The following is a 23,576-nucleotide window of genomic DNA, read 5'->3' on the forward strand; positions in this document are numbered from 1 at the left end:
TGAAATGTATATTTAGACTTTTTAACAACTTTAGTTATTTGAATTTATTTATTGTAATTTGCAATTCTTTTTAATAATAATTTATTAGAACTTAGAACCAATCTAATACTCCATTTGTACATGTTACTTACTTTTCTTTTTAGTCAGTTTAAAAAAAAGACATATTTTTATATTAAGTAACAATTTAACTATAAAATGTCTATTTTATCCCTAATAAAATGATTTACAGCAACACAAATTTTCTTAAACTGCGTACCGAGTCAAACTATCTCACATAAAATAAAACAGAGAGAGCACTAATTTTCTCTAATCAATTCTAAATATTAGATAATTTATTTTCATTTATCTAAATTTTATTTATATCGGTAAGTAAAGTTATTACTTATTAGTTATCTATATTTCTACCAAATTAAAAAAACTATCTATGCGTGTGAAAATAAGATATCGCGTAAAATTTACATGGCCGTAATCTGGGTTGTATAAATTCAAACGCCATAGCCCATGGATAAAAAATAAATAAAAAATCTCTCTCGTCCTCCAAAAAATTTTATTTCAGAGAGAAAAAAGAAAGCGAAATTGTATACAAATCTGAATTCACCAACTCCCTTTCTTCAGTCAGAGATTCAGTTTAGTTTATTGAATTAGCGAGAGATCTTTTCAGTTTTGACCACCCTTTGATTTTCTTATTAACCCATTTTGGTATTTACTTCTAAGAATCATTCTTTCTTGACTCATTCAATTTTGGTATTTACTTCTAAGAATTATTCCCTCCTGACTTGTTCAAATTTCAATCAATTTTGGTATTTACTTCAAGAATCTTGATTTTTTTTTTTCAGTTGGTGAATGCAAGTGTGAGTTGCTAAGCAAGTGAGTTTACGTTGAAGTTGCAATGGAAGAGTAAGTAATCTTTAAAATCCAGTGGGTTCTTTCTTTGTTTTGATTAAGTGTACAATACTAATAGATCTTGAAGTTGGTTTGAAGTAAATCTGAAGTTCTTAAGTAGTTAAGGTGAAAGATTCTTGATATGTTAAGGAAATTTGATGGTAGAGAATTTACGGGAACACAATGTGGGTGGGTGGGTGGCTCCAATTGAATGTGTTGTCTGTGTTTGCAGGGAGAACTCTATAGAGCTTCTACAAAGATTTCGGAGAGATAGGCGGATACTATTGAATTTCATACTTTCAGGAAGCTTAATCAAGAAGGTGGTAATGCCCCCCGGAGCTGTTTCCTTGGAGGATGTGGATCTTGATCAAGTTAGCGTTGATTTTGTCCTCAATTGTGCAAGAAAAGGTAGGGAATGTCCACCACAAAATATAGCCTCTTCTTATTTGCTTTAAGATAGATTGCATTCGCAATCATCAAGTCAGGATTGATTTTGTTGTTTTTGTCATTTTTTTTGTAGGCGGACTTCTTGAACTATCTGAAGCTATTAGAGATTATCACGACAGTACTCTGTTCCCTCATATGGTAAATTCGGACTTGCACATACATTATTATTGGTTCAATGGTCACTATTTATGAATATTCTTGTTCGGGATTGCACATACATTAATTTCTGTTCAATATTTACTATTTGTGAGTGCTCCAGTTCCCAAGGTTTATCTATTGCAGCTTAGAATTATTTCCATATGGGGTTGTTGTGCAACACTTTTTACCTATCCCAAAACATTATTTCGTGTGTTCTATGCACATTAATGTTTATTTTCATTCTTCAACGGTTTCCTTTTTGTATCAAGAGTAATGCAGGTTCAACTGATGAATTCTTTCTAGCTACAAATCCTGAACAATCGGGTTTGCCTCCAAGAAGATTACCCCCGCCTGTCCCTATTTCCACACCATCACCAATTTTGCCAACACTCTCAACATCAGAATCAATTGATACTGAACCATTTGAAGAGCTGTCCAGTTTATCCAAATCTCAGTCTCTCAGTTCCACACAACAACAAGAGTTAACAGTTGACGACATTGACGATTTTGATGACGATGATGATCTAGATGAAGTTGACAGTCGAAGGTATTCAAGAAGAGTTCTCAATGATGCTGCTGATCTTGTGCTTGGATTGCCGTCATTTGCTACTGGTAAGCGTGCTTATCGTAGGTGTATATGTGTATGGTGGACCTGTAACTTCCACTATCATAAGTGTGACCATTTCTTTTTGGCAGTATTAGTTTGTAATTTGCTTGCTTTTTAGCTCTAATGTGATATATTTATAGTACTGGTTATACCAGAAAAATAAAAGATGGGGAGAGTAATGGTTACCATTTAAAAAAAAAAAAAAGACCGGGAGAGTAAGAGTACTTTGAGATTTTTCTCTGCTTCTATATTTGTACTACTGGTTACTTTGTGCTTAGGATGCTGACACATGACTAGGAAACTATTAACAACATTGATGCAGATGTATCGTATAACTGCTCTAAATTCTGTACAATTTTCACTCAATGATAAATGGATTTTTTTAAAGGGAATTTAACCACTATACTATCAAGTGTTGTATACTAATGATAAATAGATTTCAATTCTCATCCATGTTAATTGCAGTTCGAGCAATGCATCAAGGCCATGAACATAGCATACTTCTATAGTAGCTTGATATTGGGAGAATATCCGTCCCCTTTTTATAGAATCCATCTTAATCTCCAGCATACTTGTGTGATTTTTTGGATTTTCTAACTTCTTCCAGCTGATAGGCATTATTTAATTTTTTAAAACTGTAATCCTATATTTTTTTTTCTAGATTAGAAAGAGTTAGCACTATCTTGATGCTTGTTTAATGTTTTTCTGACCTTTGACTATCATAAACAAAACTAGTTGTCAGATAATTAATTCTCAGATATTCTGATGCAACTCTCTTTAATGCTTAAATTTTAATTTATTTTGTTATAGCTCTTTGTTATTTTCTCCTCTAATCACTATTCACTTGATTATGTTTATAAAAAGAATCACTTAGATAGTTATATAAATTTGATTCCTGATCTTTAACGGCCCTAATTTTTTCATTTGATGCTTTTTAAGTATAAAGAGTTCCCACTAATGTTTTCTTCAACGAACATTCAAGTATTTCTTACTCTTCTCTGATAACTTCTCTCGTACTTAGTAGCAATAATATTCAATTTGTTCTGAAGCTTATTTCATCTTCATAAACCCTAATCAAATGCTAAGTTAAGTTGTGTGCTTATGCACGAAAACCAGTGATAAGTTGATGTTATTTGATCCTCACTTATTTCTGACACCTCCTTGGTTTGAGGTGTTTTTGGGGAATATCTCGATAAATGTTAAATGTGAACTTGAACGAAGTGAGGTCATCATATCAATTTAACTAATTTATTTTACCTCTACTTTGTAAACAGCCTATGTAGGGTGCAAGAGTTTGTTTTGGAGCTTCATATTAAATCCATGCTTCTTTTTGCCTTTTGATGTTTGAATTCTTTGGTTTTATACAATGTTTTGAAGCCTTGAATTCATGTGTTGGCACATAATAGGCACTTTCAGATTGAGTACTGGAGCAAGTATTTGATCAGCAAACACTTTAATATAATATTCTATTCCAGTATTTCCTGGTCGGTTACCACTACTTCACTTGTAGATTCCACTATCTTCTTTCAAAATGTATTCTTCTCTTGCTTTTACGTGGATGGATGGGAGATACTTATACTTGAGGCTGTATTTCTTCCTAGCTATTGGCGATGATGATCTCCGGGAAACAGCATATGAGATTCTTCTGGCTGCTGCTGGAGCTTCAGGGTATTTCTGCCTTTTCTGTTTCTTGGCTTGCAACATCTCCCATCTGATTAATTAAACACATTTAATATGCATTCTGTATGCACAGGGGCCTCATTGTACCATCCAAGGACAAAAAGAAGGAGAAGAAATCTAGATTGATGAGGAAGCTGGGCCGTAGTAAGAGTGAAAATGTAATGACCCAGTCACAACATTTATCTGGACTGGTCAGTTTGTTGGAGACAATGCGTGTCCAGATGGAGGTAGGAAAATGAATGACATTGTTACCTTCTGTCTGGTGTCTGATTGCTTCTAGCTTCTGTTGTTTGATTCACACCAGTAATGGGATATATATCTTATTAGTTTCTTGCCCTTAACTCAACAAGTTGGGTTAGCTTGCCTGTTGTTTCATTGCAAATCTTTTAGGAAATGAAATAACTTAAAAAAGCAATAATTTCTTCTCCTTAATGAAAGGGCATAAGGCTGATGAGGCTACAGTTTGTTAGTTAAGGTCGAGATGTTATGCCAAGAAGTGTTCAAATACTATCATAGTACAGAGTTGCCTTGAGCTGTTATGTTGGTATTTTGTTTGGTATATGGGGCTAGTCTCCACCAGATGTTAGTGTGTATATAATGTAAATAGTGTTCCTAGTGCTGGACAGGAAAAAAAGGAGTTATAGATTCAATGTTTTTGATAATTAATTTATCTCAACATTTATTATTCAATCATAGAAGTGATAGGTAACAAAAAGAGATGAATTTCCCAAAGGAAAATGTTAGAAGATAAAGAGGGAAGAGAGACATTGAAGATCCAATGATATGACAAATACGGAAGCCCACCTATTTTTATTTTTTTTTATGACAAGGGAAACCCGCAACCGCTATTCTTTGGGTGTGCACAGGGTAAAACCCCCGCTCCTATGCAATAACTCGCAAACCACATAGGAGAGGTAACCCGCACTAGGCAAGCCCGGTGCGACGAGCTCGACCCAGAAGGCAAACCCCTTGCTTTCACTGGCAAGGGGTTTCGAACTTCAGACCTCCAATATGGAAGTTCCAAGCCCAAACCACTGGGCCACCCCGAAGGGTCGGAAGCCCACCTATTTATATGGTGTTAACCTCAATACACATGATATTTGTGGACAAATATCAAATAAGAAGTTTACTCTTCTAATAGCCCCAAGAATGTGGTCTAGTGGTAAGAAAGCAACTAGTGATATGTGAGTTAGGCGCAGGTTGTGGGTTCAAATTCTGTTATATAGGAATTTACAGTTTCATGCTTACTGTGTTCTTACCTGATTAATTAATATGTACAGATTTCTGAGGCCATGGATGTCAGGACAAGACTTGGTCTCCTTAATGCGATGGTTGGAAAAGTGGGTAAAAGGATGGATACAATCTTGATCCCACTGGAATTGTTATGTTGTATATCACGCACCGAGTTCTCCGACAAAAAGTCGTATTTTAAGTGGCAAAAGAGACAAGTAAGTGCTGTCTTTCCCACTTAATATGATGATTCAATTTTTTCCTCTCCTCCTCTTTGTAATTGCTGTAACAAACTTTGCAAAGTTGTTTATTTATGCAACTTAATTCATAAGATAATGTATTTAACATTTCTGTTACATATTCTTTTTCTGTCAGTTCAGTTAAACATGTTGGAGGAGGGGCTCATAAATCATCCTGCCGTAGGGTTTGGGGAATCTGGGCGAAAAGCAAATGAGCTAAGGGTTCTTTTAGCTAAGATAGAGGAATCTGAGGTGTGTACATTTCTCTCTGTCCCTCTTTTGCTGAAGAGAAATTTCTGATTTATTTCTATTACTCAACTTAAGTATTTGCAATTCTAGTTCGGTCATGCATCCTTGCAAATATCCAAATAACTTTAATATTTTAACTTCTTTGAAAATAGTGAAATTCAATATTCAGACTTAAAGTAGTGGTCTGATTGCGTATTTCAAGAAAATACTGGTTTCTGCTCATTAATCTTCAACTTTCACAATTTTTTTCAAGTTGAACTTCAGTACTCTTTTTTTCAACTTCAACTCAGAGTGGCGGGCTTAGGATCTGAATGCAGTGAGTGCACATGCTTTAATATACNCACATGCTTTAACATACACCATCTCCGACTTTGAGTAACATTATGCATTCAGTTGGTTTAGTTAGTTTCTAATCGAATTTTTAGTTTATAAACAAAGAAACCAATCAAACCGAAACGACTTGGGTTAATTGCATTTTTATGACTTCAGCTTTAATTAAGTTTAGGGATCTCTTTTATTTACCTATAATATAAAAGGAAGAACCAGGAAACACGTGTCCCTCTATCATCGATACAAACAACGACAGGAAGCACGTGGCCCTACAACATCTATACAAACAACGAACTAACAACATTATAATTTAACCTATCATTCTTTTCCATAAGGGAATTGTAAATTGAATCATGATTTACCAATTTGCTTAATGGTTGATGCCAATGAATGTAAATTTGCGGTAATCCTAGTTGGATTTCATTTTCTTGATTTTATTGCCGAAAATAAGTATGTTAAATATTAAATAGATGGATTGAAACTACAAATGNTTTTTTCAACTTCAACTCAGAGTGGCGGGCTTAGGATCTGAATGCAGTGAGTGCACATGCTTTAATATACACCGCATCTCCAACTTTGAGTAACATTATGCATTCAGTTGGTTCAGTTAGTTTCTAATCGAATTTTTAGTTCATAAACAAAGAAACAAATCAAACTGAAATGACTTGGGTTAATTGCATTTTATGACTTCAGCTTTAATTAAGTTTAGGGATCTCTTTTATTTTCCTATAATATAAGAGGAAGAGCCAGGAAACACATGTCCCTCTATCATCTATACAAACAACGACAGGAAACACGTGGCCCTATAAACATCTATATAAACAACGAACTAACAACATTACAATTTAACATATCACTCTTTTCAGTAAGGGAATTGCAAATTGAATCATGATTTACCAATTTGCCTAAAGGTCAATGCAATGAATGTAAATTTGCGGTAATCCTAGTCGGATTTCATTTTCCTAATTTTATTGCCGAAAATAAGTATGTTAAATATTAAATAGATGGATTGAAACTGCAAATGCACTCCACTTCTTTCAAACAAATTAAATACATTTTTGATATACTTGAGAGTTCTGTTTTGAAGTTTGATCATCATATGCCTAATCATAGGATTGCTTAGAATTAAAGATAGAGTTTCTAAGAGGGCTTTCATCTTTTAGTTTGGAGGTATGCTATTGAGTTTCGAATTGTCTGTCCCTGGCCCTCAGGGGTTTCATGGTTAAAAAAAGGAAGTGCCTATTTTTTTGGAAATTGACATGTTTATCTTCTTGCACTTCTTTTTATTCTTGTCTCTTCTTTTGTACTCTCTTAAAAGGACTTTTCAAAAAATCTTATTGACCCATGGAATTAGTTCAATTGACATGCTATCATTGATGTTTGTTCTTGTTTGCTTGTTTGATACTCTTCATCATTATTATGTGTTCTCTCGTCTTCTTCTTTTTTTCTCAATCCAAGGACATTTTGATACCATAAATTATGAACACCCATGTCCTGAGAAATAAGGTTACAAGAAAGGGTTCTTTGTGATGCTATACCAGATGATATGCCATAAAAATTATTATTTCTTTGTTTCAGTCTTTTCCTCCTCCTGCAGCAGAGATGCAAAGGACAGAATGTTTAAAATCTTTGAGAGAGATCGCTCTGCCATTGGCAGAAAGGCCAGCTCGAGGTGACTTAACTGGTGAAGTATGCCACTGGGCTGATGGTTATCACCTGAATGTCAAATTATACGAGAAACTACTTCTCAGTGTTTTTGATGTTTTAGATGAGGGAAAGCTCACAGAGGTCAGTTAAAACCCACTTGAATGTTATTCTCTCTAATTCTTGCCATTCTTGCTATGCCTTACGGTGCCAGGATAAAGATGACCATCTTATTTCTTGTACACTAGAAATTAATACTCTTGGGATGTCACCTTTCTCTTAAAAGAAGAAGGTAATATTCTTAAGGGTCATTTGATTTACAGTCTTGGTATGTTGTGTACTTATGTTTGTAACAGAGGGACATGATGAGTGAAGGTGTTAAATGGGCATGAGCCACAAAATCACATGGAAGGAAATTGTCTCGAAAAACCTACAATCTCTTGGAATTCACGCAGACATAGCGAATAATAGGTCACAATAGAAAAGGTTTATATAGTTGGGACTATCTTTTAGTCATGTTAGTAGTAATTTAGGTCTTCTGTTTCGTAGGAGTCCTTTAGTCTTATATGAGATTTTTATGCATTTCGAAAATATATAGAACTTCTAGAGCTTATTATTATTTAATTATTATAAATAATATGGGTTTAAGGAGCTTAAAATGGAACGGTATGTTCAGTGAGGATTCATATTGCCGAGCCCATACTTGCTTGGGATTGAGGTCCAGTTGTGTTATGTGAACAACATAACCTGTTCTCTTTGTAAAATAGTAAAATATTGAACAGTAGTGCAATGAATAGTGTTATGTGAGTACATTCCTTTAGAAATCAATTTATAGGTTTGAATGAACAATTATGAACTTCATTTTTCCCAACCAGGAAGTTGAAGAAATTTTGGAGCTTCTTAAGTCCACATGGCGTATTTTGGGAATCACAGAAACCATCCACTACACTTGCTATGCTTGGGTATTATTTCGACAGGTATAAAATGACAAAAGAAAAATACTGGTTTCTATTCAGAGTTGCTTAAAACATTACTAGCATTTGCTTGACTACTAACCTGCCGATGGTGTATCAATTGTTTGGACTAGATTTTACTTCTTTATCAATTGAAGGAAATTGTCTCGAAAAACCTACAATCTCTTGGAATTCATGCAGACATAGTGAATAATAGGTCACAATAGAAAAGGTTTATATAGTTGAGACTATGTTTTAGTCATGTTAGTAGTATTTTGGTTCATTGTTATTCTTCAGGTCCTATATTTCTCATCGTGTTAATTTAACTTAGAAATTTGACCTTTGTCGAATCAAATGTGCTATTATGGTCTAATTATAATTTATAACTGCCTTAACTTCACTATGGATTGAAAACTGGTTTTCTGGAATATAAAATCCTCATCCTCTCCTCTATCCACATTATTTAACTTCTGCAAATTTAAGTAAATTTTTTTATCCCAATAAGCAATCGGCTGTTAGGCAATTGCTTCCATCTTCTTTAGTTACCTGTTTGTTAAATTCCTGACATGTTGCAACAATTTCTTCTTACTTGGTTACCCACCCTTATTTCAAATTTGGTTACTTGGTTGAAGCTGATCCCTTTATCAATTCCTCTTTGCTTATTGTTGGTGCATGATTGTCCTATTTCGATATATGCCCCTTGTGTTGTTGCAGTTTGTCATCACGGGAGAGCAAAGGATCTTGCAATATGTCATTGAACAGTTAAAAAAAATACCATTAAAGGAACAAAGGGGACCGCAAGAGAGAATGCACTTGAAGAGTTTGCATTCTAGAGTTGAAATGGAGAAGGGATTCCAAGAGTTGACATTCTTGCAGTCTTTCTTGTTGCCAATTTCAAAATGGGCTGATAAGCAGTTGGGAGACTACCATCTCAATTATGCTGAGGTTCGTGCACAATTCTGTTTTACTTTTGATTAGGCGATGGCAAATCTTGTGCGCATGATAAGTCATTTGTTTTAACTTACATTTACATGTCTTTTCCTGTTTCAAAATTTTGTTTGTGGTAATATCTGATCATCTTAGAGCTTGTACTATAAACTCTGTTTAGCAATTAAAAACTGAGAAACTAACTTCCAAATTTACTCTTTCCCATGAATAATGGTTGCCAATATTTCTAATTTTCTCTGTTTCAAAAATATATTTCAAATTTTCTGCCTTTTCTGTTGAAATTAATTCCATCCAGGATATTATTTAGTTTAAGTTAACAGTACAGGAAAGTTGTGTCTAAAAACTAATTGATGTTGTTGGCTTTAGGGGTTGGTGATGATGGAAAACACTGTGGCAGTTGCTATGCTTGTTCGAAGGCTTCTTCTAGAAGAACCTGAAACGGTATGTCTGACTACCTACCTTTTCTGGTGAACTATCTTAAGTTTGTTCTGGGAAATTGAATCATATGTTATATGTGCTGTCTGTGCATTCACTATAAACCATAAGATTCACATACATGGACACTTATAAATAATAATATTGTATTCAATTATAAATAATAATATTGTATTCGACTTTGATGTTTATGTAGGCAATGGAGTCTGCAACAATATCAGATAAAGAGCAGATAGAGTTCTACGTGACATCTTCAATCAAAAATGCATTTACAAGGGTAAAGAATTGTTACTTGTTGGAAAAGGAAACTTAAATTGGTTGCAGACTATAATTACTGCTGTTGAAATATTTCTATATGTTGGGGCAGTGCTTGTTCAAAGACTAGTTGAATTAGTTTCTTCAGTTTGTAGAAGGCCCTAACTGTAAAGTGGAACTCTACGATCAGGCCTCCAAGGCCTAGCTCGAGTGGCAAAAGGGGGAGGATTTGTGGCTTAGGTCATAGGTTCAAGCCCCACACCATGCAAAGCGAAGCCCAGTATCCACCGAGTTTAGAAGGCTGTGATTGGTCCAAAGGGCAGGTCACAGTCAGATTTCTCGGTTATAAATAAAAAAGGTGCAACTCTACGATCAGTTGGATTAATTTCTTCAGATATTAGAGGACCCTAACTTTGAATATCCGTACACAAAGTGTGGTTCTTTTAAATCTGTTCTCTGTTCTTTTATCTTCTTTTTCTATTTCTTAGCTACATATAAATGCCATTGTGGCTTAAATATGTCTTTTGACCAGTTAAACAGTCCATCCAAATTTCTCATTTGTTGACATGCAATGGTTTGTTTTTTTTGATAAAGTAAGGAGAATGTCATTAACAAAGCATCAAGCAGATGCACATATTACAAAAGAAAGAAATATCAGGTCCCAAAAAGGCAAAAAAAAAAGCTATCTAAACAGCTAACAACAGAGATCTATGGAGCTGATCAATTCTAGGAAAGAATCAACACTAAGTACAGGAAAGAGATTAACCCAACCAAAAAGAGTAATCAAACATCTTGCTAAAAAGGTAGAGATGGGAGTTGCGGTGCCATCAAAACATCTTTTGTTCCTCTCCGTCCATAACCACCACAAAATACAGGCTGGAACCAAAGACCAGATGTGCTTGATGGACTTCCCAACTTCCCAAGAACTCCAACACACAAAAGCCTCTCTCAATGATCTTGGCATGACCCAAGTGAGTCCAAAAAGTGAGAAGAACATGTTCCATAGGCCTGTTGCAACTGTGCAATGAAGGAACACGTGATTAATAGATTCTGATTTGCACAAGCACATGTAGCATCTGTTGACTATTTGGAATTTCCTCCTCATGAGATTATTCTGAGTCAAGCAAGAGTCTTCTAGAGTAATCCAACTGAAACAAATAACTTTATGTGGCAACTTAGTTCTCCAGATTAATTTCCATGGCCATTGATCAATTAAGGTCTTCTTGGAGCTTTGTTGAAGGTAGCATGCTTTAACTGAGTAGGATCCATCCCTGCTATATCTCCAGATAAGCTTGTCCCTGCTTTGTCTGTTGATTGCACTAGTCTAAATGGTGGCCATGAGGCTAAAATCCTCTTCCAACTCCCAGTATTAAGATTTCCCCTTAGGATCAGATTCCACACATTGTCTTCCCTGTACTGCGAGAAGGTTGAGTCTGGATTAGATGCAATCTGGAAAATGCTTGGAAAAGCATTCATTAGAGAAATGTCTCCTAGCCAAATATCTTTCCAAAACTGAATATGTTCCCCATTTCCCACCATAAGTGAGGCGTTGCCATGCAATGGGTTTTACTATAATGGTGTACTAAAATAATCGAGAACATTACGAGATCAGAAAAGACCAAGAGCACTGCCCCAGGTCTTCTTACTTTCTATTTCACAGCTAACATGTTATGAATCTCCTTAGATTATGGTACATTTGTGTGAAATAGGCTTCTCACAGGAAGCGACAGTGTGTTTTCATATTTCCCATAAAATGACTGTTTTCTACAAGTTACATTTGATTGATTTGCTTCCTATGGTTTTAACAACAGAAGTAGACCAACTTTCCCTGGATTGTGGTAGAGGTAGACTTCTCATCTTATAATAGTGTGATGTTGATTTCTGGGAGCATCTGTTCCCTGTGTATCATAGCTAGTTTCTGAGTGTTGTTATTCAGTTTTGTGTTTCCTCTTAGATTGGGCATGAAGGGAAATTCTCTGTTTGTCATGAATAATCGCTTTGTGCAGATAATACAAGATGTTGAGGCAATATCTCAAGCAACAAATGAACATCCTTTAGCACTGCTTGCAGAACACACAAAGAAACTATTGCAAAGAGATAATACTATTTACATGCCTATCTTATCTCAACGGCATCAAAATGCTGCTGCTGTTTCTGCATCCATACTTCACAAGCTTTATGGTATCAAATTGGTAAGTAATGATTAATCTAACTCCTGGAGATCTAGTTGTAGCTTGATTAATTCATGGTAATATGTTTGGTATGGAGATTTGAGTGAATGTCATTCATTCAGAGACCATTCCTTGATAATGCGGAACATCTGACTGAGGATACAATAGCTGTCTTTCCTGCTGCTGATAGTCTTGAGCATGATATAATGCAAGTTATCGTATCTTCTTGTGCTGATGGAACATCAGATGCTTATTGTAGAAAGTTAAATTTGTTCAAGGTAGGGAAAATCTTTCTGGGCTTCTTTATTTATTTTTATAATGGAGTAACTTAGGCTGACATAATTTTGCAAAATTTATATGGGGTAGTTCCAAATGAAAGATTTTTAGCCAGTAAATTAAGCTTGTTGGATTTATTGTCTTCTGACCTCGGCATTCTAACTGCTAAGAACCTTTGTATTGGTTGGTGGCGGGATGGTTTTGCTAATAAAGTTTCCATGTGTCATGCTCAATATTTTACATAGTGAATCTGGTGTTTTTCTTAGCCTTTTCTTGTTTTAAGTATAGATTGAGACTGTGTCTGGGACATTGGTACTACGATGGGTGAATTCACAACTTGCAAGGATTTTGAATTGGGTTGACCGGGCTATTCAGCAGGAGGTAATAACTTAGGGAGTTTCTAAATCTATTGATTGTAGTTCATTTAACAATTATATCAATTATTTAGCTGTTCCTTTGTTATTATACTTCTATTCCCTATGCCATTTGTCATTAATCATTTATCATTTAAAAAAATTCTATCTCATGTCTTATCTCCTTTTTTATATATATAAATAAAGTTAAATGAGGCATCTCCTGGTTTCAATATTCACGGTTATGATAATAAGAGTAAATTGAAATCCTCCTTCTAACCGAAGACCAGTCTTTTAGCATATGAAGTTAATTACCCCTTTATGGTTTTCCAGCGGTGGGTACCGGTTTCACCTCAACAAAGGCATGGAAATTCAATTGTTGAAGTCTACAGGATTGTGGAAGAGGTTCTCAAATCATACTCTGTTCTTTAGCATATTTATTTTTCTCAATTTTCTCTGATTTCTGGAATCAGTTTATTCAGTTTCCGCGGCATAAGTTTATTGTGTTTCGTAATGGAATTACAGTAATATGGAAGAAGAGTTGCGATAATTTGTCAGCAACAAGGGAAGTTATTTCTTTATTGATTTGTTTTATGTACAGCGGGAGAACTGGACTTTAAATTAGTTACCTATGAAATCATAATGCTACACTAAAAAAGCCAAATCTAAATTCTTGGCTTTTGTGCTTGAGAGCAAAGTTTGATCACAAAGTACTCTCAGCTGCAAGATGAAGTTTGTGTGTTCTTCCTGTCCATGTTATCTATAGCGGCCTAGCTTCTTTTACTTTTGGTGCATGAAACTTAAGTGAAAAAATACTTAGCTTTTGGAACATATACACTTGAAGATTCACAAGCTTCTAAAGCTCCAGTTCCCTACCCATGGGGTGTGGAGTGGGTAATAAAATAGAAAGAGGAAGTGAACTTTAAATTGTGGCTCAGATTTTGAACATTCTGCTTTTATCATTGTTGATTCTGTTATGCTGACAGTGGTTTACAAATGCTTTTATACGATACCACATTTTGTGATGAGTTGAACAATTTTCTCACTGCAGACGGTCAATCAGTTCTTTGCTCTGGAAGTTCCAATGAGGCCAGGAGAACTGGGTAGCCTCTTTCGTGGCATTGATAATGCATTTCAAGTATATGCAAAGACCGTTTTAGATAAGATTGGTATATAGTTTCTTTCTGCACAATCTTAAAGATTTTCTTTTTTTTTTCACAGTGAAAAATCCTTCATACTGAAATTTTACATGCCTGTTGTTGCAGTTTATTAGCTTAATTGTCTCCTGGTCTTAGTTGCGCGGACTCTTCACTTTTGATGCCACACCCGTCTCGAATTCTTCAAAAATACACTACTTTTGGCGAATCCGACACGCATCCGTTGGCATTTTTGAAGAGTCCGAGCAACATAGCTCCTGGTTCATTTTGTGTCTTGCACTATGGTTTGATGAATGACATCAATGTAATGGACGGAGGAACTATTAGATCAGAATCTGTTTTCTGCAGTATACAAAACCCTTTCACCGTAGGAAGGGCAGGGTACCTCTTTACAGCATAATTTCAAAATTATCCTTCCCGCTGGAACTGTAAATATTCTGTCCGAGTGACCAATAATTGGATATCCTAGTTTTATTATTTCATTCTTTTCTTGCAAATGATATGGATGAATTGCCAATGTACCCATTTGATGGCCCTTCATCGCCATCCCAGTTTCCCATTGACAGAATTTAGCATGTTGAATTTTCAAATAGCTTTGAAGCTTTTATTTAGTGGCTCTCTTTTTATGGCAACGAAAAGTTGTACCGTGTAAATTATTTGTATTCTTCTACTTCTCTGCTCATCTTTTTGCATTTGCATATCTTGCATTTGTTTCTGCAGAACTGTTTGCTGTAAATTGAACCTATGTATTTCATGGTGAACTTACTACCATTTGCATGCAGCTAATAAGGAAGATATTGTTCCACCTGTGCCTATTTTGACGAGATACTCAAGGGAAAGTGGAATTAAGGCATTTGTAAAGAAGGAGTTGAAGGATACAAGGATACCAGATGTCTTGAAGTCTGTTGAAATTGATGTAGCGGCAACATCAACGCTTTGTGTGCAGTTGAATAGCCTTCATGTTAGTTAACTTCTACTTTCCCTCTTTTTATGTATGATAAGATCTCAAGCTGTTAATCATTTGCTCTCATATGTTTCACGTTCCCCTTAATTATTGAATCTAAAGGGTGCATTTCTCTGCACTGGTTTAATTGGAACGTCATGGGTCTGGCCTCTGGCTAGTTTCATTAGCTTGAAGCTGGACTTTAGATGCTCTACTTCATAGTATTATCTGTGAGGTGTGATCCTGCTGAGGGTTTATAGTGTCACCTTACATCATATGTTAAATTTGAGAGGGCCGTTGAATGGGAAAACTAATCAAGAAATTGAAAAGATAGTGGAGAAGTACCCTTCAGGGTTGCCCAGTGATTTGGGCTTGGGACTTCCATGTTGGAGGTCTCAAGTTCGAAACCCCTTGCCAGCGAAAGCAAGGGGTGTGCCTTCTGGGTCGAGCTCGTCGCGAGCTATTGCATAGGAGCTATTGCATAGGAGCGGGGGTTTTACCCTGTGCGCACCCAAAGGGTAGCAGCTGCGGATTTCCCTTGTCATAAATCATAAATCATAAAAAATAAAAGATAGTTGAGAAGTTCTATAATTTTGAATGATATTTTCTGCTAAAGTCTTTCAAAAATTAACATTTGGCAAGTACTGTATAGGCAGGCAATTGGAGTTTGGGAAGTTAGTATATTATACCATTCTGACTAATTTCTTTTGTATAAGAACTGCTGTCTTTTCAATTTAGATATCTTCTCTAACTGATTATGTTTCTAGCTTAGTTCAGTACTTCTTTCCGAAATACTTTTATTATGAGTGGATTAATTTACACTCATCATCTGAAGAACTCTAAAAATGTGATGTAAAAGTAAAACAAGTTCTGAGCCTTGTAATGGCAACAGCGTCGTCTTGGGGCTATTTTATTTTTTTGCTGAAACTTTACCCCATCAGAAAGAACACTTGTCATTTAAACAAAGGAATCCAAATGAAGAATTCTAAAAGAACTAGGGAAAGCTGTATCCCTCTATGTCATGGGAAAACCTGCCTTTGGGTAATTTATCAAGGTATCATTTAACTTGTCATCATAGTCTATATGCTGCTTGAACTTGTTAAGCTGCTGGTGGCATAAGTTATGTGAAACTAGACGATTTGTTATCTATCACCCTTCTTCCCCTGCTCTGATGCGAAATATACTTGAAGATAGATTCCTCTTCTGATCCATAGGAGTGGAGGCTTATATTGAAAAGCTTTCTGAAGTTTAATGTTGGAATCTACTGGCCGCTAGCAGCAAATTGATACATATCGTAGTCAATCACCACCCCACATATCAAGAAGCTCTTACTGCTTCAGTATCAAATGTTTTTTTTCTCCCTCAATAAAAACTTCATCCCCAAAAAATCCTTTCTCCTCTCACAATCTTTTGATGACAATACTGAAAACTGGAAATATTGTAGCTTTCTGTTGCTACATTCGGTAGCTTTGTTTTCTGCCATGACATGAAACAACATTGAAAATATATATATCTTCATTAAAATATTTCAGTGAGATATAGCATCTTCTTCCATGTCTAATTGAGAGTTAAAATGATAGCTCAAGAGACATCCGTTGTGTATGGAAGTGGGACCTGAGTGGTGATGTGAGAGGATGAGTCTTAATATTATTGGCAAGAGCCCATGCTAGAATTTTCATGGAATACCAAGTAATTTTTATTGTATATTCTTCTACATGTGTGCATAAACATCTTCGCTCTAGGAAGAAATATAAAGTCAATTTTATGAATATTCTTTTATACAAAAGTAAAATTAATTTAATACTAGTTACTTTTAGTGCATAATTATATTGATATAATCAAAACTTATTTGATCTTATTAACATGACAAATTATATTACTTTGTTTGTAATTTTAACCTAAAAAAATCCTTATTTTGATATCAATGTAAATATCGCCGGGCTTATATTTTTTCTCATAAGATATTTTTGAAGTGTGGACCCCAAATTCAGCCCTAAAATGGCGATTTATCCATAATTCCAGCTGTGCTCTACGGTGCTCTTCATAAAAGTTGAAATGTATTTTCTCAAAATCTTTAATTTGAATTCTACAGATTAGTAATTTCATGCAGTAAGAAATAATATTTGGAAATCAGATGTGTATGTTTCCTATGCCCACAAACTATATGGAAAAGGATGAAGAAGAAAGTCAATTAGTACTATATTTTGGAAGTTGAGAATTGTAATTTGCTTATGACCCCCGAAAAAAGAGAGGAAGGTGTGCGTAAAGAGATGGACTTTGGGTCTAACTCAATCCCAAAAGCTAGTTCTTCCGAAGACCATAAAATGAGATGAACCACCCATCTCTCAACCGATGTATGACACTTAACACCCCCTCACATGTCAAGGCTTGCTAACTGGAGTTGAGTGTGGACAACATAATATGGGGCCCCCAACATTAGTACACACTAACAGGGATGGGCATGACCTAGTACCATGAGAAGAAATGGACCTTGAGCCTAACTCAATCACAAAAGCTAGATTGCTGAAAGACCACATAAGGATACCAATTCGACGTCCCACAACCAATGCGGGACACTAAGCAATGTAGTTATCATCACAAGTGATCCATGTTAAATAACATAATGGGAGAAACTTTTACGTGTTGGATGTGTGGCACCCGAAGAAATTTACTTAATTCTATTAACATCTCAAAATATGTACCAAGTATTTAAGCATAGAGTTAAGATTGAAAAGGCAAGATTGTTAATTCAGTTGTTGCAATATTTCTGTTTACTCGATGCTTTGATCTAAGACAAGATTGTAATAAGCATTCAACTGTTCCACGAGAGTCTTAGGATAAGCGCACTCTTGGATGATTCTTGTAATCATTGTATTCGAAGTTTTCTTTTGTATTTTCTGCTGATAATTGAACAAATGTCATGCTTAGACTGTCCATGTGGCCCAACATTGTGTAAACAACATCATATCTGGTGTAATTCCACAAGCGAGTTCTAAGGAGGTTTAGATGTACGCAGACCTTACCCCTACTTTTGTGGCGTAGAGAGGTTGCTTCCGATAGATCCTCGGCTTAAAGGGAAGGTATTCATAGCGGGGTTGCAAGAAGAAGAAATAACAACAAAATATCAAGATACAAAGTAAAATGAAGCAACAGATGGTAGTAGAAACACCAAACTTCTTGTTGCCAACAAACTTTTTGTTTGTTTCTGTTAGAAAGGATGTACTTGGCTTAAGGTGTTGTGCTTCACTATAGAATGTCAACCATAACAAGCGAATCAATACTAGAGTACAACAATGCTTGGAGATTTTCCAATATATCGAAGTGTACTATACCCCAACTTGTTTGTGACTGGGGGAGTTATCGTATCGAGGCAAACTATCAAAATAACAGTATAAAGGTTTGCATAATGTGCCCAAAATGCTTAAGCACTAAGCTTACTAATTTTTATGAAAATTTTGCATTTGTGCAAATTTCAGGCAGGTTAACAATCAAATACTATGCTGATCAGCATATTCGAAATATAAGCTCCTAATGCTTTATTATTTATTTGTCAAGAAGCAAAGACGGATTTCATCATTTTATGTCCTTTTGGTTTAAAGAAAGAAATGAGCTACAGTGAGAACCTTATATTCTAGAGCTGGTCAGTACTCTGTGTTTGAAGCAGAGGAAATTTAATAAAATTAAGAGAAAATTACAGCCCATTACCACTGGGCCATCTAGTTCACAAAATAGGTACACAATGTATAGGTAGTGTATACTTATGCTAATATACATATAATATACATACATATACATATGTATACACACTATATAACTGAGTGTATATGTAGTGTATTTTTTGGCCATGTTTGGTGAACTAGATGGGCGAATGGTATATATTGGTAACTATCTCATTAATTACAATCTCACTCCTGTTCAGCAAGGTTCTGTGGCTGAATTAGTAAGTCAGGCCAAGTTTCTTTCTTCTGAATTTTTAGTTATTATATGAATTTGTAACACGTGTGATCATGTGTTTCTGTCTTGAACAATTCTAAGCCTTACCTCTTTGTTTATCCTTATAGTATGCTATTAGCCAACTGAATAAATTGGAGGACAGCATTTGGGCGCGATGGACGAGGAAAAAGCATCATGATAAATTGACAAGTAAGAAACAGTTTGTTTTGAGTTTTGAATGTATTCAGATGTCTTATTATCTCCTCTTAGTATGTTATTATAGCTTTGCAGCTAATTACATTTCTAACATGTTTGAGTAATGGTAATAAGTATTGTCGTTTTACCTTATCTTATAAAAAGGTTTAAAATTATTTGTTATCTTGAAGGGTGCTCTCCATCTTTGATGTTTTATGAAGTAGACAATTGGAAGTAATTCCTTACAGAGTGCAAAAATGGGAAAAAAGATCATATTTCCTCACAAGATCATATTTCCTCATTTCTAAACCATTATACTGATTGACAGGAAAAAAAAAATAGCAAAGGAAGATGTAGTAGGTGGAGTCGTGGAGAAGAGGAAAATTCTCTACTTCTTGATTTTAAAATCTCTGTTTTATCGAAATAGTTGGATGGATAGTAGCTTTAGTCATAGTTACAAATTAAGAATCTCCTTAGTTCTAATGGTTCAAGATTTTATACAAGGAGCTGTCTTTTATGTTGTTACAACAACAACCCAACATACCCAATGTAATCCCACAAGTGGGTCTAGGGAGGGGGTAGTGTGATGCAGACCTTACCCCTACTACCTAGGGAGGTAGAGAGGTTGTTTCTGATAGAGCCCCAGGTCAAGGACAAGTATATCAAAGCAGCTCTCTTGTTTGTAGTTAACCATCCGATTTCAGTCAATTTTTTCTCTCTTCTTCTATCCTCTTTCACATGGTATCATAGTGTACAATTTTGGTGAAGATTTATGTAGTTTTCCCTACTCATAAACACCTACCCAACTAAAATATTTCCGTCCTCACTATCTTTTTTTTCCTTGACCGTTCTAGCGGCACCACTCTTACCTCCGGTGACTTTTCCCGCAGCAGTGCACCTCTTATAGATGGTCATTCTGGCAGTACTGTCTCTCTCGACCACAATTCTGTCCATTCTTCCTTGCAGCCTTTCAAGCTAAACATTCCCAGACTTGTTATTCTCTTCTTTCTTTTCGTGCTATTAGAATTTGGATCTCGAGTCCTTCCTCTAAAGTCTGAACACTGAACTTCTGGTGTTGGTAGAAAAAACTATCTTTTTAATGGTATCAAACAATGTATTTAATTCCTTCTTCTATACATTGAATTTCAAGTCACTGTTCCTAAAATTTTATGTTCTCTTCTTTGTCTTTGTGTTATCAGAGTTTGAGTGTTGAATCTGTTCTCTAAATGTTGAAATTTGTGATCCTTGTTTGAACAACTTTTTGGTACTCTTCAGCTGTCAAGTCAAGCAATTGACGGAAGCAATATTTTCTGTTCTGCAATTGTTGGCAATGTTTGTTGGAAAAAAAAAAATTCAACACTATTTTCTTCTGGTATAATTCAAGCAATTGTTTACTATTCCAGAGACTCTTTTTAGCCTCTTGTTTACTAATAAGCAATCTTAAGTTGTTTCATCACCTTTAGTTTTAAGAGGCATGTTGATATTCAAGAGAATTGCTAAGGTAGTGTAAAATATTCTTAATGATTATGTTAGTCAAGATAAATAAGAAGAATATTCTTGGAAATTATATCATAATTAGGAATGCCGGGAATCACAAAACTTTTCTTATTTCACGAACTGAGCATTTAAGCTTTGAATATGTATGGCAAAGCCTATGACTTTGTTGCTTGGAATGTTTTGCACAAGAAAATGGGGAGAACATAATATGAATAAAGAGCTTCAAGCCTTTGTTACTTATTTTTAGTTAAAAAGGGGATCGGGGAGATAGTTGACCTTAAATCTATTTACCGTTAAGCATAGCTGCTAGATAATCAATATCAGCTCGGATTTTTTGCCCATAGAGTCTAGGTATAATTCTTATCGCGATGAGTGTCACTTGAGTCGTGGTACTCCTTGCGGAACAGATTTACTTAACTTTATTTTTTTTCCAAACAAAGAGAACCCTGCAGAGGAAACCGCAAAAGGTTTCCAGAAGAAGGACTCATTTGATGGAAGCAGAAAGGATATCAATGCTGCAATTGACAGAATGTGTGAATTTACTGGTAAGACTTTTGTTTTGTGCTCTATCTTTTTTGGATTCTTTTCAAACAATACAACTTTGAAGAATGTGTGAATTTACTAGTGAGAGAATTCTTCTTCAAGTTTTGTGAGCTCATTGCAGATAATTCCTAATTCATTTCGTTAATATTGCAGGAACAAAAATCATTTTCTGTGACTTGAGAGAACCATTCATTGAGAATCTCTATAAACCCAGTGTTTCACAGTCTAGGTTGGAATCAGTAATGGAGCCACTCGATATGGTATTGCGTCTTATATTTGAGACTATGCTATTCATAGGTTGTTATAAATGTGGAAAGGAGAAAATGAAATAACTTGTTGCTTTTTAATAGCAGTTGAGAGTAACCATCCCATGAGATTCCAATACTAATGCACTGATCTCCTTTGCTCCTTATCTGCCTCTATCTTTTCACCTTCTTATCTCCCTCTTGTGATGGAAACAAATTCAGCTAAGTAATTTTTGGTCTTCATATTTGTTCAAACCGCTCATGTAATGAGATGTTGAGATCTGGAAAGTTGAACTACAGTCGCTGAAATAGAAATCTGATTCATAAATCTTATCGGAACTTCGTTCATGAAGCACCTTTTTATATCGTTGGAAACTCGAGTTGAGAATTTTTTTCTACATCTGCATAAGATGACCTATAGTAACATGTATACTTGTAACTAATGCCATGCTTTCTTTTATACTACAGCATATCAAAATTAGTATTGAAATCGATGAAATGTGATAGTATCTGCAGGGAAACCCTCTGAGCAAATCGATTTTGCCATCTAGACCCCTGATTTAGATTGTTGTTAAGAGGGATATAAAAATAATATGGATTTCACTAGCGCATCTATCCGCTTTTCATGTTTACTTGGGAAAAAGAGAAGCAGAGATGGTTATAACTGTCTTCCAAAATTTGCAGGTTCTTAATCAACTTTGTGATGTGATAATGGAGCCACTCCGGGATCGTGTTGTGACAGGACTGCTTCAAGCATCACTGGTCTGTGCACTTATTACTGCTTAGTTTTTCTGTTTTAAACTGTAGTAATTTTTGAATTCCTTGAAAATCGTATTTCACCAGGATGGCCTAGTCAGAGTTATATTAGATGGAGGACCATCACGTGTATTCTCCCTGGGTGATGCTAAGCTATTGGAAGAGGATCTAGAGATCTTGAAGGTATTGAAAATGGTTTTGGTTGGATATGCTCGAGAACTATCTGTCTCCTAATGATATCCAAACCAATTTTTGTCTACTTGATATCTCAAAGTGGTTGAGTTACAATATGGTTATTTCTAACCTATGCTGCTTGTTTGTGAAAGGAATTCTTCATTTCGGGTGGGGACGGGCTTCCTCGTGGAGTAGTTGAAAATCAAGTTGCACGTGTTCGGCAGGTGATAAAGTTGCAAGGTTATGAGGTTGGTTCAGCAATATCATCCATAATGAAGTACTAAGATTAGCAGAATTGACTGCATAAAACCTCTGTCCATCTGGTTACTGATCCTTGTTTCTCCATTCTTCTATCATGAAACTCTTTGTATGAGCAATATGCACTTTTGGCATTCTTGTTTTATCTCCCTCGATAACAATGTCTACGTATAGCACTATTCTAATGAATATAATTGCTTTGCATATGTAGAATTGGTCTATAAGATGCTGTAATGCTAACTTTCATTCTAGAAAGAAATTACATGTATACGTTTAAAAGTCTGCTTGCTGCTCGAACATTGTTTGTAGGGACGTATCTTGCACTAACCCACGTAGATGCTAAGCTGATCTAATCTGGTTTCTATTTCACACATTTTATTCTGAATCTTCTCTGCGAGAATGCTACATGACTGACGTACTGCTTGTTTCTTATGGTCCACAGACTAGGGAAATAATAGAAGACCTGAGATCTGCAAGTGAGTTAGAAATGCAGGGCGGAAGGGGCAAATTAGGTGCTGATACCAAGACCCTACTTAGGATCCTGTGTCATCGAGGAGAGTCAGAGGCCTCTCAGTTTGTCAAGAAGCAATTCAAAATCCCCAAATCTGGAGCTTAGTGTACTTGTCGTGTATAATTTTAGAGGACCTAGCAAAACCATTGATGAGATTGTAACATAATACACTATCAAAACTCTTTTTCCCCCTTAATTTTTCAGGATCTCATTTGTCGATGAGACAATCTGCTGCACAGATTATTATTTTTCTTCAGGGAATGTACTTAAAACGTAGTTTTTTGTTTATTGTTACATGTATATGTTTAGTGTGCAGTCTTAAACCTGTTTGGGAGGCATGTATGTACAATTTCTGCAGTCATGGGAGATTTTTCGTTGTTGTATCGTTCTGGTAAGTGAGGTATTAAAGATTTTTCGTTGTTGCAAAAACAGCTCAAGAATAATCTGCTTTGTTATTGGTTTCTCCTTTTTTCTGGTTTATCACAAAGTAATAGGAGAGATTCACATGAGGGAGCAAGCTAGAGAAC

General features: G+C 35.5%; 1 protein-coding gene across 3 annotated transcripts; it reads left to right on the top strand.

Moving 5' to 3' along the window:
• The first annotated feature begins 521 nt into the window (after nucleotides 1–521).
• On the top strand, nucleotides 522–23,417 carry LOC125850786 (protein unc-13 homolog). 3 transcript variants are annotated; one of them, XM_049530623.1, is made up of 27 exons: nucleotides 522–699; nucleotides 837–897; nucleotides 1,115–1,290; nucleotides 1,403–1,467; nucleotides 1,737–2,079; nucleotides 3,676–3,742; nucleotides 3,828–3,981; nucleotides 5,035–5,202; nucleotides 5,365–5,475; nucleotides 7,381–7,590; nucleotides 8,322–8,423; nucleotides 9,114–9,344; nucleotides 9,714–9,788; nucleotides 9,979–10,059; nucleotides 12,044–12,229; nucleotides 12,331–12,486; nucleotides 12,773–12,865; nucleotides 13,171–13,242; nucleotides 13,889–14,006; nucleotides 14,777–14,955; nucleotides 18,999–19,080; nucleotides 21,003–21,107; nucleotides 21,259–21,365; nucleotides 22,035–22,112; nucleotides 22,194–22,289; nucleotides 22,433–22,528; nucleotides 22,981–23,417. In XM_049530623.1, the coding sequence occupies exons 2-27, from the start codon at nucleotides 890–892 to the stop codon at nucleotides 23,152–23,154; spliced, it is 3,333 nt and encodes a 1,110-aa protein (XP_049386580.1). In that variant the 5' UTR covers nucleotides 522–699; nucleotides 837–889; the 3' UTR covers nucleotides 23,155–23,417. The 3 variants fall into 3 exon arrangements, with proteins under 3 accessions (XP_049386580.1, XP_049386581.1, XP_049386582.1); XM_049530624.1 differs by lacking the exon at nucleotides 522–699 and adding an exon at nucleotides 724–744 and having other exon boundaries at nucleotides 22,981–23,411; XM_049530625.1 differs by lacking the exons at nucleotides 522–699; nucleotides 837–897; nucleotides 1,115–1,290; nucleotides 1,403–1,467 and having other exon boundaries at nucleotides 1,742–2,079; nucleotides 3,585–3,742; nucleotides 22,981–23,411.
• Nucleotides 23,418–23,576: the final 159 nt, after the last annotated feature.

This window comes from Solanum stenotomum, unplaced genomic scaffold, assembly GCF_019186545.1.
Source record: "Solanum stenotomum isolate F172 unplaced genomic scaffold, ASM1918654v1 scaffold19150, whole genome shotgun sequence".
NCBI classification, from domain to species: domain Eukaryota; kingdom Viridiplantae; phylum Streptophyta; class Magnoliopsida; order Solanales; family Solanaceae; genus Solanum; species Solanum stenotomum.

Coding starts and splice junctions, on each gene's coding strand:
- LOC125850786 (XM_049530623.1), top strand. Junction 3,982..5,034: donor CAATGCGTGTCCAGATGGAG/GTAGGAAAATGA, acceptor TAATATGTACAG/ATTTCTGAGGCCATGGATGT. Junction 9,345..9,713: donor ACCATCTCAATTATGCTGAG/GTTCGTGCACAA, acceptor TGTTGGCTTTAG/GGGTTGGTGATGATGGAAAA.